The following is a 14,436-nucleotide window of genomic DNA, read 5'->3' as shown; positions in this document are numbered from 1 at the left end:
TTACAATTATTGAAAGATTCAAAAGACAATTAAAGACGGTGCCTTCTAATACAGAAGTATTTTTGCACGGTTTATGACTATGGAGGAAAAGCAGATCTTAGTAAGGGCTATTGGAATCCAGAAAGAAAATTGGTGGTAGCAGGGTATTTCAGCAACAATTATTCGAGAAGCAGTAAAATACGAAGTAGTATGGCGGTTTTTTTTCCAAATTGAAGCTTTATTATCTCTGAAAAATGCATGGTTACCCCCAGTTTTCTTTTTGGATACCAAGAGCACTTGCTAAGTTCTCCTTTCTCCGCATAGCTTTAAACCGCGCAAAAATACCCCTGTATTAGTAGGCACCACCCATGGGAAACCAGAGTATCTCGAGATGCGCAGAGCGTACGCGCAGTAACAAAAGTAGGCACCGTTCTTAAAGAGTTGCAGAATATGACAAGGCAATTGAACAGATGTTGAGATCCATCTTTTTAGCTTTTTAATATGCAGTCATATGATAACAGATAAGCGTGTAAAAGTGACATACTAAAGATTCTCCCTTCCTTAACATCTCATCGATGTTGGCAGCCTTTTTTTAAGTAAAGAAATATACATGCATATTTCAATCACTTCACAAGTGGCCGCTGTTTCGTTTCATGGGTGTATTTATCAATTTGTCAAATGTTACTTTACTACCACTTATTTACTGTTTTTTTCGATTGATCGACATCTAATCGCGACGTCATTCCCACGGCTTACAAAAATAAATAACAATAAATAAATAAAAATAAATGGGAATCTCAGTGGCACATCCACAGAGTGGCTATTCGTCCACTGTTTGGAGGTCGAATCGGAATTTGGAATTCTGAGTTGGTTTTTGTGGAGGGACGAAAACCGGAGTACCCGGAAAAAAACCCTCGGAGCAAGGACGAGAACCAACAACAAACTCAACCCACATATGGCGTCAACTCCGGGAATCGAACCCGAGCCACATTCCCGGGGGTGGGGGGGGGGGGGGGGGGCTACTTCCTTATAAGAGGCTAATGGGGATGTGCCGCTGGATGGGTCGCATTTTCACGACCGGATTGACTAGAATGGGGTTGCATTTTCTATAGAGTTACTAGAATGGGGTCGCACATTTTCGGATTTTGGGGGTAAGAAAATTCTATTTAAGTAGGGATTCAAAATAGTCTCGGTTAAAAAGTTCAGAAAGTTGTTGTTTATTAAATGTAACAATCACCGCGCATTACATTCCGTTCTTGAAGGTAGATGCATAAATAGAAAGTGACTTAGTTGGGATCACGAAAATTACATTTTCCCAAAAAGTGACTAAGATGGGGTCTATAACTGGCCACAAAATAGACTATAATGAGGCAGGGGCTCTGAGAGGCCAGCGGCACATACCCAGCAAAACTGAACCCAAGTACCCACCCCACCCCCCCCCCCCCCCCCCCTTGGGGCCACATTGATGGGAGGCGAGTGCTTTCGCACTGCCCACATACGGCGTCAACTCCGGGAATCGAGCCCGGGCCATATTGATGGGAGGCGAGTGCTCTCACCACTGCGTCATCCCTGCTCCCCTCCCAAAAGTTGATAAACTCCAGTTAACGTTGGGAAAAACAGTTGGCAAACTGTTGGCACCAAATAGAACTAATGTCTCTATTCTGACGAACTGCAAACGACCAATAACATCTCGACTCCGTTGAGCAATCAGGTTAACAACCAGAGACATATATACTATCTATTGCCGTTCCACAATTCACTTGACTCTGAAGATGACTTCCGCTCAAGTTGTCGAAACGTCAGTGAAAATCACCCCAAACAGTCCTTCACAGAACTAAACTCACCCGGATGATCATAATGTACGTACTTATGTCTCTATTGACTTGCCAACTTGTAAATGACTGTCACTGAAACTCAAGTTTGGCGTGTACTGTGAAGGTACAGTACCTGGAAAGCTGAATTACGAAAATTTGCTCGGATGACCGAAGAAAGGAAAATTGTTGCTCCAAACGGCCAACCAAACGAAATTAGGTGCTCAAAAATTCGAAACTGAGTTGAAAAGTTGCCGTCTGGCTGTGAAGTGGCGTAATAATTTATTCCAGTATCCAGTTTTCGACTGGTGTTTTTAAAATGTTTTCGTGCAAACTAGCCCAATGTGTTTTTAAACCTTGTAAAGTTTTATGCGTTTTTTGTGATAATCAACATCATGGTGTATCATGTGGACGGATAGTAGTTTTCCGAGCCCAAAATGTTTTTTTTTTTTTTTTACGAAGTTTTGAGAAACGTACGCCTGATCAGAATTCAGAGGCTTTTTGCGGCCTGTAACGTTTTTTCAGTGAACGAGTTTCTTAGAAATTCAAAATTACGGCAGTCCCTGACCCGTTCACTCCTGGGACAGAATTTCAAAGTCAGGCCCCTCCCCGGGCATTTTTTTTTTTTTTCGTGTTAAGTTTTCTACGCAGTCGATCCGACCTTGCAGAAATTTGAGTCATTTTTTTCACGCCCATTTCAAGATAGCGGATACTAACCATGACAGCTTGACTGCATGCATGTGCTTGGTAACTAACAAAATAACACTCACTTAGCCTAACTAGCACTCCGGCTCTCCACTGTTAGACTAATTTTTGCAAAATCTGGCAGCCGGTTGTCGCAGGAGCCCAGGTCGTCGGACAGTGTAGTGGTAAGGTTCCTGCTTGGGGTCTTCTCTTTTTCTAACTTCAAAAAGTAGACAAAAATTAGTCAAGTGTGATTTATAGTATCTGCTATTACCGGCGGGGAGGACAATTTTTTACGCCCATGAAAAAATGTCCCTCTACCTCCCCCACGGGTACGGGTTGCTTTTAGAAGCGGAAGTGGAGCCCAGGTCTCCTAAACGGCGAAACTCACATCGCACATTTTGGTAAAATTTGATCAAAATTAATTTGCCCATTTCGGTCGAAACATCATATGGTAGGGTCTGGAACTTCGCCTTAGATATCTGTGCTACAAAACTAAATGAAGCTACAGCTTCGACGATTCTCTGGGACGGTTTCTGGATCTGCTTGCGCTCCTGATGGCTAATGGCGGCTCTGGCGGTTCTGGAGAGTTTCTGAACCCTTTTCTCACGTTTTTAGAACGACTGTCACAAGAAATTCGGGATGAAGACCTAGAGAGCTTGAAATATTTGCTGGAAGATAAAATTCCTGCAAGGATTCTCGAGAAATGCTGCACGCCGAGGAAACTCTTTAGTTGTATGAAGCAGAAAGGGCTCTTGGAACAAAATAACTTGGCAATACTCGAGCAACTTTTGAAGGAAGTTAATCGATTAGATCTTGTGAACGGAATTATCAAAGCTTTCAAGGAGCCACCTTGCACGGACACTGAGTGTAATCTACCAGGTAACGGGGCTTTTGAAGTGTTCAAAAGTTTTTGTTTGTATGGGTAGGAGACTACTTGTTGAGTGTGCATATCTCTTTTGTTTTGATTTGTGGGGGGGGGGGGGGGGGAGGGGAGGTCAGATTATCACAGTGCTCTATCCCTAACTACCAGGCGCAACAAATCGATGACATCAATGCAATAAATGAGTAATCAATGTGTAACCAATGGGTAATCAGTTGATTAGTCATTGATTATTTCCAATGATCAATGAGTAATCGATGAATAATTTATTGACAGGCCACAACATTTTCAGTCATTGATTAGTCATTGATGTCATTGATTGGTCATCGACATAATCTCCTGGCTAGACAAACTGTACCAAATCAAAAATAAAGAAATAACAACAATTTCATGTTTACATTTGTAGATGGAAACAACAGCCTTAGATGGAAAACTCTTATCCCAGCAAAAAAACTTACAAGTCTTAAATTTACACCTATTTTTTCCAAACTCTGATAGCCAGGAGAGTGAGACAGACAACTGGACATTCTGAATAAATCCTTTTCAGTAATTCTGCCGTCCACCAAAGCAATATGATGCATGCCGTTTCGTTTTTCTAAATTCCTATTTATTCAGTTACTTTCCCCACTCAACCTTTCATATACAATTCCTCTTGACTATCATCATTGTTGCGAACCATTCATGTAAAGATTTATAACAGGAAATTCAGTTATAATAAAGAAAATGCTGCATAATAATATATGTGTAATCAATGAGTAATTGATGGGTGATCAGTAAGTAATTGATGAGTTAACAATCAATAGCATCAATGAATAATCAGTGACATCGTTGAGTAATCGATAGGCCACAAAATGTTTGTTCATCCATTAGTCACTGATTACCCATTGATCATCGGCAATAATCAATGACTGTAATCAGTTGATTACCCATTGATTACTCACTGTTATAACTAACGCTAGTTTCTGAGTAGTAGTAGGGTTACTGTTAACAGCGATTCTGTTGATGCAAATGTGTTTTTTGGCCATTCAAAGTAACATCACAAATAGGCGACACTGCCCCTTTAAATGACAGGGCAAAATCCAGGGAAAATCAGATTTTTTTTAGTTAACGGGGAGTTCGAGTTCACTGAGTTTGACTTAGCAGTGTTCTACTGTATTTAACAAAGGCTTTATGATATCTTGCACACTTGTATAAAACAAATTGTTCTGAGTGCTAAATTTTTCATTCCCTTTATGCTGCAACCACAATTAGATCTGCTCAAAATGGGTTGGCTAACCATGTCTAAATTTTATTTCCTTTTATTTTATTGCAAAATAGTCATTAATTAATCATTACAAGAAGTTTTAATGTTCTGATACCATTTGCAGCAATGGAATTGGTGCAATTCTCATTTGCAACACAAAGAAAAGACTTCAACGTGGAAAGCACAAAGGCCATGCTGACAGCCAGTATGTGTGGTGCTCTCCGCACCTGCTGCAGACCTGAAGAATTGTGCTTTGTTAGATGCGAAGAAGATGCACTTAATTGGTTTAATTTGACATTTGAAATACCCAATAGAAGCGAATTGCTGGATATACTTCGCAATGATGCTCTTAAGAAGGAACCATGGCTTAATCTTTGTGGGGTCAAGGCAGTGATGATTGGTGACGAGTCACAAATTGTTCTGCAGCCAATAACCCCTTCAGCATCCATGAAGGATGTTTCCTCACCAGGTGAGCTCTGTGGACTGATCACAGTAAAAAAATGTCAAAAAATAACAACAAAATGTAATATTGAAGGATTTTATCAAAAGGGTGTTAAATTAAATATGTATAATTTATGTCTTTAATGACTTTTCTGGGCAAGAAATCTATAAAAGGCTCCTACAATCAAACTTGTCCTTTGTTTTGTGCACAAATTGCTAGTGCAGTCATACATGTTTCTACCAGACCTCCAGGGTTTATCTGGGAGTCTCCTCGGGTATGAAATGAAATCTTCTGGTTTCTCATCAGTATGGGTCACCAAATTAAATTTATCTCCTGGATAAAAAAAAAGCTTTTGAACTTCTCTCATCTTAACCCCAAATTTTCTCAAAGACCACAAAATTTCAGGTTTTCTAATTCATGTTGCAGTTCCTGGGTGGATTTTCATGTGTATTTAAGTAAGAGAGAAAGAAAGTAAATTTATTTATACACGGTTATATTTAAGGGTAGAAGATTGTGGGGCCGTGTAATCAAACAAATATTTTAAGCAGAATGGAAACTCTTAAAAATTCCAACTGTAGGAGGCTTACCAGTTGGCTACTGTATTTACAGAGATTGGTCGAGGATTTGAACAGAAACAAATCCAAGCTAGTGGTTAGAGAAGACTTGAAACCTGGGTCCTCCAGATTACAAGTCTGCGCCTCTAACCACTCGACCACGTCGACCGCGTATTTCATCCAATCTGTTACGGCGTTGATCTGTAGGAAACAGGCTAATTCTCCCATGCAATTTTTTGTGTGGAAGGGGTGGGTTGATTTGGGACATGACAAGGATTCCCCTAATTGACCTGTAATTTTATCTCAAGCCCTAATTATCAGCACACTGTGCAGTTCCAGAAAATAAATTATCCATACTTCCCCCATGGGAGGCTTTTTTGTTTTGCACCACCCCCCCCCCCCCTCCAGGGAAATTCTAGTTTAGCTTCATACTTTGCTTCTAAGATTTTGGCTTTTAACACCCCCTCCTAGGTATTTCCAATGATTTTCCATGGGGTGGGTAAGGACTTTTTTCTGGAACTGCACATTCTTAGAAATTAAGCCTTGAACAATAAAGTTGCTGTAAGCACACAAAATCCACATGTGTTAAAACTGGCTCACCTTGGATTCTATTTTTTTTTTTTTTTTTTGGTTTTTGGATTCTATTTTTACTTCTTTGCCATAAACACATTGTAATAATTTTACTATCCTTTTGCATATACATGTACATGTACAGTGGAACCCCGATTTTACGATCGTTGATCTACCAATATTCCCGATTTAACGATCAACATTCTGTATCCTAGCCTCCCATATTACCTCCTCCTCACAAACGCCTGCTCACCCAAGCGCCACATTCCTTTCCCATTGTTTTACTCCCCAAGCACCCTAGCCAATCATCATCGAGGCATTGTCTAATGATATCAAATTGCTGGTTACGAAGACTGCTTCCGTTTCCCGCGAGCTTTGTACAGTCTTCAGAGATGCGGGAGTTAAGTTGGAATATATATATATTTTTTAACTTCTGGAATGGCTGGTCATCATGGCGGAAACACCAAAAAATATATACATTGAATGTGAATACAAGCGCTTCTTGTGCAACTTTTGACACCGTTATCTGCTGGGAAAGTCGAAATCTTCGGGAAAGTGTATTAATCAGCCTTCCTCTCCTGATCGAGTTGACAGTTGGTGAAGGTATCACCTTTTTCAGGGGTCGAAACTCTGGAGCAGATTTGTTTGTTTGTACGAAGTGCTACAAGAGACTAAGTATCAAGGGGAGATCTGCAGTGATAAAATTAATATAAAATAAAAAATTAGTCCAAAAATTGTAGTCAGTTGATAGGTATTTTAACAACTGAGAAATACCGAATGTAGGGCACATGCTGCTCAAAGCACACATAAGGTCGGTCAAGTTCTGTCTTTGCCATGATGTTTTTCACTATTCCCGCGAGAGTCATACTGAGGTCATTAGGTCAAGTACCTTCCAGATTTTAGAAGGTTTGCTGTGATTGGCTTAGCGGCAGAAAGGAATGTGGCGCTTGGGTGAGCAGTCGTTTGTGGGGAGGAGGTAATACAAGTCCCCTAAAAACAATTGCGTGGGAGGCTATCTGTGTCCCGGCAAAAGTTATTTTTAAATCAGGAGTTTGTTTACAAGGATATCCCAATTTAACGATAATTATGATTTTGCTGCCCCCTTGCCATATCATAAAATCGAGGTTTTACTGTACATAGGAGCCCTCCAATTCTTGAAAAGCATGTTCACAATAAATGGCCCAATATTACAGAGTGTTAAAATAATATATAATATAACTATTACCATGCGTGACTTGTGACATCATTTTTATAGTCTGCACTCTTATAGGTAATAGCTCAGAGTTCCGGATAACTTTCAAAGTCAGGGAGCCTATGAAGAATTTTGAGGGGTCAATAGACATGGTTTTCTTGTACGGTCAGGATTAGCCAGCTTTGTTGGGTTTTTTACCTGAAACACTGATAGCTATGAGCCAATCAGCATGCAAAATTTTGACAGTTATTGTAAAGCATGAGTTACCAGTCAAACTCGCCTGCGGGGTCATTTGTGTAAGGTACTAGCAGGTCTTGGACAGGCTGTGATATTTTTATTTACTAAATACTGTCTTGTTGTGTTGTAGTGTTGCCAGACGAGCACCACAGTGACAAAAAGTTGGACATGATTGTTGTCGTTGACTGTGCGACATCAAATCCCATCGTGTTGGGTCACCTGAAGACGCAACTGATTCACACAGTAGACAAAATCTTTAAAAAAGATCTTCAATTCCGACTGGCATTGGTCAGTTACCAGAACCATCATCTGCCCTCGCGCAACCAATCAGGCCGTCCCCACAGTAACAGGATAGCTTACCTTCAGAACTTTACGGATGACAAAGAAAAAATGAAGAACTACATCAACAGCCTTCGATGTTTTGGTAAGAGAGGCGTCAGAAAAGGTCTGGCTGATGGTCTTGCTTTGGCAGTACATCTTAGTCAGTCTGTCAATGGTGATGACTTCCAATGCCGCAAGGAAGCTGTGAAAGTCTGTATATTACTGCGTGAGTAGAGTACACCTGAAATAGACCATTAATACCTATTCTTGGTATTGAACTGGCTTTAGCTTGTTATTGAGACTGTTGCAGGGGAATAGTTTTAAAATATATTTTCAAGTGAAAGGATGCCCCTGCTTAAGCCTAATTGTGTGTAGGCAAGTTCCATATCGAGAAAATGAATACTGTCTACAGTAATAATAAAATACTATTGTTTGAGCAATTTTACTGCTACCAGTCAGAGTAACTAATAAACTTTATTAGAGTTATAGTGTTGCAGCAATGGATTTGTGGTGGTTAAGTGGAAGTTGTGGAAGAAGGATGATCACTTGTGGCTGATTTTAAAAGGAAAGCTTAGAACTGTTCAAATTAATGATGGCTAGCTAGATGTATTTTTAGTTGGGGACACAGGCATACTCGGAAAAAGAAAGTCTTGTTCTAAGCTAAAAATAGAACATGACAACATTGACAAGCCCATCAACTGGTTAAAATCCTGTTATATCAGTTGTATGCTAATGACATTATTCCACCTTTTTATATATGAGATAAATGCAATAGCCTACTAAAAGCCAAGGCCTCGCTGCATTTGAATGTATCTTCTTGCTTCTTATTGAAAATTCGGTCCCTACTAAACAACTGCTTTGTATTGAGAAAATGTTTGTCTTTTGGTGCTTCTTTTGGGACCGTTCATTTTTTATGAGCATGGGGGGCCTGGTGGGATTTAGGGGGGGGCCACTAAAGGGGGGGACTACCAAAAAAAATTGAGTGAAAGAGGGGGGGGGGGGGTCACCAGCAATAATTGGCTAGTAGGGGAAATTGAAAGTGGCTCAACACAGAAACAGATGAAGAAATTGAATATTATTTCAATTTTATTTAATGCGATTTTCCTAACCACTTTTAATTTGTTTTACATACTGCGAGGTCGAAATCTGCATTTTATATTAACAACAACTCAGGAAATGAAGCATATCTGTTGGAAAAGCAATAATGAATATAAACTGAAGTAGACACCTATGTTTGTACAAGTTCAAATTAATATAAAAACGTAACAGTCTCACTATTGAATCATCCGTGGGGGAGTAGTTTTCTACAAAGTGGTTGTACTCAGAACTATATCAATAGATTCTTTAATGTTCTGTTTAATAGTACGCACTGTTGTAAAGACTGTTGATTAGTAAATTATTTGAGCCCAGGAGTATCAGTAGACTCAGTAGTATGCCTAGTGTGAACATCCAGATTAGTTTTTAATAATAGAACTGTTGTTGGTGACTTCAGTTGACGGTAAATCTGAGCCGTAGGCCATCTTTAGAAAAGCTTGTAACTGTCATTTTTAATAGCAGTACTTTAATATCCAGGCGCGTAGGAGGGGGGGGGGGGGGGGGTTCGAACGAACCCCCTTTACAGATCAGTAATGGCGGAAGAAAAAGCACTTAATGAGGAGGTTGAACAACTACATGAGGTGTACCATGCGAGAGAGTAGAATGTCCGCCCTGGTTCTAATGCATGTCAAATATGATATGCCTGTCAATCTTGACGAGATAGTCAATTTGTTCGAAGGCCTACACCCGAGAATGATGCAGTTTACCAGCTTGGTGTATGACTATCAGTAGATCAAATAGCTATCAGAACTCGACAGGGCGCGGAATGTACATTGAACTTTCTTGTTTAAGTTGAAACAATTATGCCGTAGAAATGATGTATATAGTTCAAAAAGCTGCTGTAAAACAAATTTGTGATTTGCCTAAAATGGGTCTCAAAATGCAGGAAATGAGGTTTCTGGGAACCTAGATTTTCAAAAATTTCCGGGGGAGCATGCCCCCGGACCCCCCTAGTAACAGTGCCTCCGGCGCTCAGCAAGATTTAGAGCTCAACGAACACCCCTATCTAACCCTTACCTACGTGCCTGATATCTGTGCGTCCGCTGTTTTTTTCTGCTTAATATGACTCATAATCGTTGATTGGTATGCTTCGATCCGTATTTTGTTAGTCAGATCTGTACGTGTATTAATTGTTTCTACTCGAAGGGGAGTAATTTTACGTTAACCATTTGCTTGATTAATTTTTATAGTTTCTTTGAGAATCTAAATGGAAATTTAGGGTTTGTCGTTGCTGTAAACGTGTTGCTATCTATAAAACGTTTTTTTAAACAAGAGAAATCTTTACCTAAGCAGAGAACGGTAACTTGTTAATAGTACTGTAAAAAATCACAGTAACAATTACGTTTATCTTTGATATAAACAGTACATAAGCGTTTTGTTAAAGTTAGGAGTATGATTTGTTTCTGGTTGGGTGGGAAGGGGGAGGGGTCATCAGAAAAAAATAGTTTCTGCTTGGGGGGGGCCATGTGGAAAAAAATTGCATGCTAGGGGGGGGGGGGGGGGTCATACAGTTTCGTAGTGGCAATTAACCAAATCCCACCAGCCCCCCCATGCTCATAAAAAATGAACGGTCCCTTTGGTGCAGATAATGCATGTATAATGCATAAAGAACTTGGACCTTTAATACACTCGTTCAATGACATCTCTATTCCTTCGACAATTTCTTTGCAGCACTGGAAGATCCAAGAGGAACTCTAGACATTTACCAGTGTACCCACGGCCACGATGTGACAAAGCTCTGCAGGGAACTGGTGGGGAATTCTGTTACCCTCTACACAGTAATGGGGAGCACATTCAAGCATGGGTCGTCTAACCCACCAAACCCTGCTCATGACTTGATGGCAGACTTTTTTACTGGAATTTCCGTGAAGACTGGTGGCCAATTTATCCACACACAAAATCTCAAGCTTATTCCTGAGGTAAGAACGACTTTAAGAGTTAGTCCTTGTCTAGGTGTTGCTGTTTTTTAACATCCTTTTTCTTGAGAAAGAGATGTGATGTTATGTTTTTTAGACTGGTGATTAAAATGATAGATGTATTTTTCAAGTCAGTGACACGGGTATATTCGGAAAAAGAGTATGCTTGTGTTACTGACGGAAAAAATACATCTATCATTTTTTTTTCTTTTGGCAAAACTGAAGAGTTTAGGGTGTAACTACAATGTCGAATTCTGTTCTTTGTGTAGAATTATGGCTGACAATTTACTCGAAAAACGTAAAGTCAGTTATTAAAAGACAGTTTAGACGGTGTTTAACAAAACCAAGTTCTAACCCATTTTCAATTTTGCCAACAGTCGTATCTAAAAATTGTCTGCTGCTGATGGTAACAAGAAGGCTTGCATCCCAGACTAGAAAACTATTTATCTTCTTGAAATAAACCACTTATAAACAGATTTGGAGGCCCACTGATTGTCTTAAAGGGGAAGTATTATCGGGTGTTTTTGACCTCTTTTGCCAAAAGAAGACCTTCAATTTGCTACAAAATAATTCTAGAACAACGAGAGGAGAGAAATCAACTCAATTCCCTGACAGGAAAAACTCGTACTTTGTTCTAGCGCATTTTGGAAACAAAAATAAAACTTGAAAAACATTAGCCTAACATTTTCAAGTTTCAATCCATACCGGCCTACTCTGTCTCTAGCCGGAAGTACTAATCGACAGTTTTATTGCACTGGGGTAATAATTTTTAACAAAGCTAGACAATTATTTTGTTGTTTCTGTTGTCAGACAGGCATTTTTGAGTTTTGAAATGACATCAAATTGTCGTGGTACTCACCCGCGGCCTAAGTTTGACTCTCTTTAATTAACTGGCCCATAACCTCGCTGGTTTTCCTGAAGACACAGAAACTTGTCTTTCTATAAGATTTTTTTTTCAAATGACGGCTGTTAGGGGAAAAATATAGGAAACGTTCTTGGAGTTGTGTATAGTTGCGCCTTCAGAAACGGTCGCTTCTCCACAATCACCACTTCTGTAATTGGTTAAAAAAAACTTGTGCCATCTCTAATCAGTTTCCGCTGTCGACATCGAGTTCTGATTTGTTCGTTGCGTTGCTTAGGACAAGAGTTATTACTTTAATTGGTATAACTAAAACTATAATAATCACTGGAGGTAACTAACGGCAAAAAACGCAAACAACTCAATGAACCAATCGTAACTTGAATGAAAAATAAGCAAATGGCGTCAAGCGCGGGAAAACGCGGTGCGCGCAAGTCACTGTTGGGTTTGGTTTGTTTTCCAATTGGTTGAGAAAGTGGCGCGAGATTTTTTTTGACCAATCATATAGCGTACTAAAGCAAAAGCAAACGGGCTCTTCTATGCGCCGGAAACGGTGCCGTTGGTAAGTCAGGTAAACCCTGGCCTTACGATCCACCAGCGACTCAAACGACTTTTTTAATTCACTTTATTCATCTATAGAGTGATTTTCAAGTGAGTGCCGAAATAAAGTTCGCCTTTGCTTTTGTTTTGCTTTACTACACTCTGTGATTGGTTGATAAAACTCCACTCCACTTTCTCAACCAATGAGAAGCAACACCAAAACCAATCGTGACTGGATCGTAGGCGAGTTCCCGCGCTTGGCACCGGTTACATGTATTTGCTTCGATCTCTGATTGGTTGACAAAACTTTACTCCACTTTCTCAGCCAATGAGAAGTAAAACCAAAACCAATTGTGACTTGCTCGTCCTCGAGTTCCCGCGGCTTGCTTCTATCTCTGATTGGCCGTTTGTCCGGTTTACATCTGTTGTGATTCATTGGCTTGAGTAATTACTTTGGTTTTGGTTTTACGAAGCTCAAATGAAAGCCACTGTGTCTTTGTTCTTTGCTTTTCTAGATAATTGAGTATTCAATCGCGGGGGATATTTCTATGGAGCGCCTTTATGGCACCGCTCATGACATTGTCATACAGGAAATTAAGAAGACCGAAAATGAAGATGTCGACTTGGAGGACTTGCAAGCAAAGCTTCAAGATAAGCTGAATGAAAGGTTCTGTCGGGTAGACCTCATCACGTTCAATGGGTCGACGATTGGTCCCATCTCAAAGCAAGCAAAGAAGTTCTCATTAGATGAAGGCATGAAAAGTATTTGCCAAACGTTTCGATGTGAACTTCAAAGAATGACGCAATGCATGGCAAACGCACCAGAGACGCCAAGAGATGTGGACATGGAAGAGAGTCAGTCAGAGTCAGCCAGTCCGCGAGTTTCAGCTACGAGGAGTGAAATTACCACTGGAGCTGCAGAACGACTGCTGCAGAGGGTTGTTCTCCGTAAGGATCGTTACTGGCCAAGCTGAAGACATCAAAATATTGGATTGACAGATTTTTAAAGCTTTTCTTGACATACCAACTTTGGAGCTCCCTGATGTTGAGTCAGTGTTAGTCTTCGGCGTCCTCGCGGTCTTCAATTTTGTTTTTCAAATATTGTTAAAGGGTGTGGTTCGTAAAATTTTTCTTCAGTAGAGACCGGACGCTATTGGCCAACATTTAAGTGGCTGAAACTTTTAGATAGTTTTAGGAAACGGAGTCTTATTTTCCCAATTTACGAGCTGTTATAGGCTTTACGAAAATGCTAGCTGATCTTATTTTGCATTTTTAACGAGATATTTAGCCTTCCGACAACGAAAGAAATTAGCTTTCCAGTGTGTTACGAAATTTCGAGCTGACATTTTTCCGATGAAAACTAGACTAAAATTTATACTACATTTAAACTAAATCTGAATTTCTGAGGCGATTAACGCCTTCCGAACAAATATCCACCGAAATGATCAGTTGTGTGATCCTGATGGAAGCTTTCAGTTTAAAATGCTATGCTGCTTTAAAAGACCCCGAGGTCTATAAAAAATGTAGGTGTTATTGTAAATTGATTCAATTGATATTTTACGACAGAATTACGTAGTCGCTAAATATGTATAAACAATGGTTTGTACTGCACCGATAAATAAAGGATTTTGCTTTTAGAAACAATGTATTTCTTGCTTTCAATATTTCAAATGAAGGTAGCTATGCAACTGACAAAGCGCAGTCAATCTGCCAAAAATGTTATTTAAATAAAAATGTTTGTCTTTTAACCAAAATTCTTGCTGTCGCTTGTTATTTCATAGATGTGACGAAAAACTATAGTGTACTCTGGATAGCAAAGTTTGTAAGACGGACATGAGATTCTCACGCAACGCACGAAAGTTACTAGTCCAAACGAGAGAGACGCAGTGAACACTTGTTGATCAAATGAGAATCGTCGCAGTTTCAAACGGTTTTAAATTTGAAAGCGCTCGAGAGTTGAAGAGAGCGCATGAAAGTTGATGAGGGCACTTGACAGTTGATAAAAACACACGAAAGTTGAGAAGAGCATATGAGAGTTGACAAGTGCTAATGAGGGTTGACAGGTGCGCTCGAGAGTTGAAGTGAGAGCCCGAGAGTTGACGAGAATATA

At 39.9% G+C, this 14,436-nt stretch overlaps 1 protein-coding gene across 1 annotated transcript; it reads left to right on the top strand.

Annotated features, from left to right (window-relative positions):
- Positions 1-2,856: 2,856 nt before the first annotated feature.
- LOC146484627 (uncharacterized) lies at positions 2,857-13,969 on the top strand. Its single transcript, XM_085104718.1, has 5 exons — positions 2,857-3,356; positions 4,725-5,069; positions 7,726-8,142; positions 10,683-10,930; positions 12,842-13,969. The coding sequence occupies exons 1-5, from the start codon at positions 3,032-3,034 to the stop codon at positions 13,298-13,300; spliced, it is 1,794 nt and encodes a 597-aa protein (XP_084960844.1). The 5' UTR covers positions 2,857-3,031; the 3' UTR covers positions 13,301-13,969.
- Positions 13,970-14,436: the final 467 nt, after the last annotated feature.

Source organism: Pavona decussata, unplaced genomic scaffold, assembly GCF_977016875.1.
Source record: "Pavona decussata unplaced genomic scaffold, jaPavDecu1.1 SCAFFOLD_32, whole genome shotgun sequence".
Classification (NCBI taxonomy): domain Eukaryota; kingdom Metazoa; phylum Cnidaria; class Anthozoa; order Scleractinia; family Agariciidae; genus Pavona; species Pavona decussata.
This window is presented reverse-complemented; position numbering and strand designations above follow the sequence as displayed.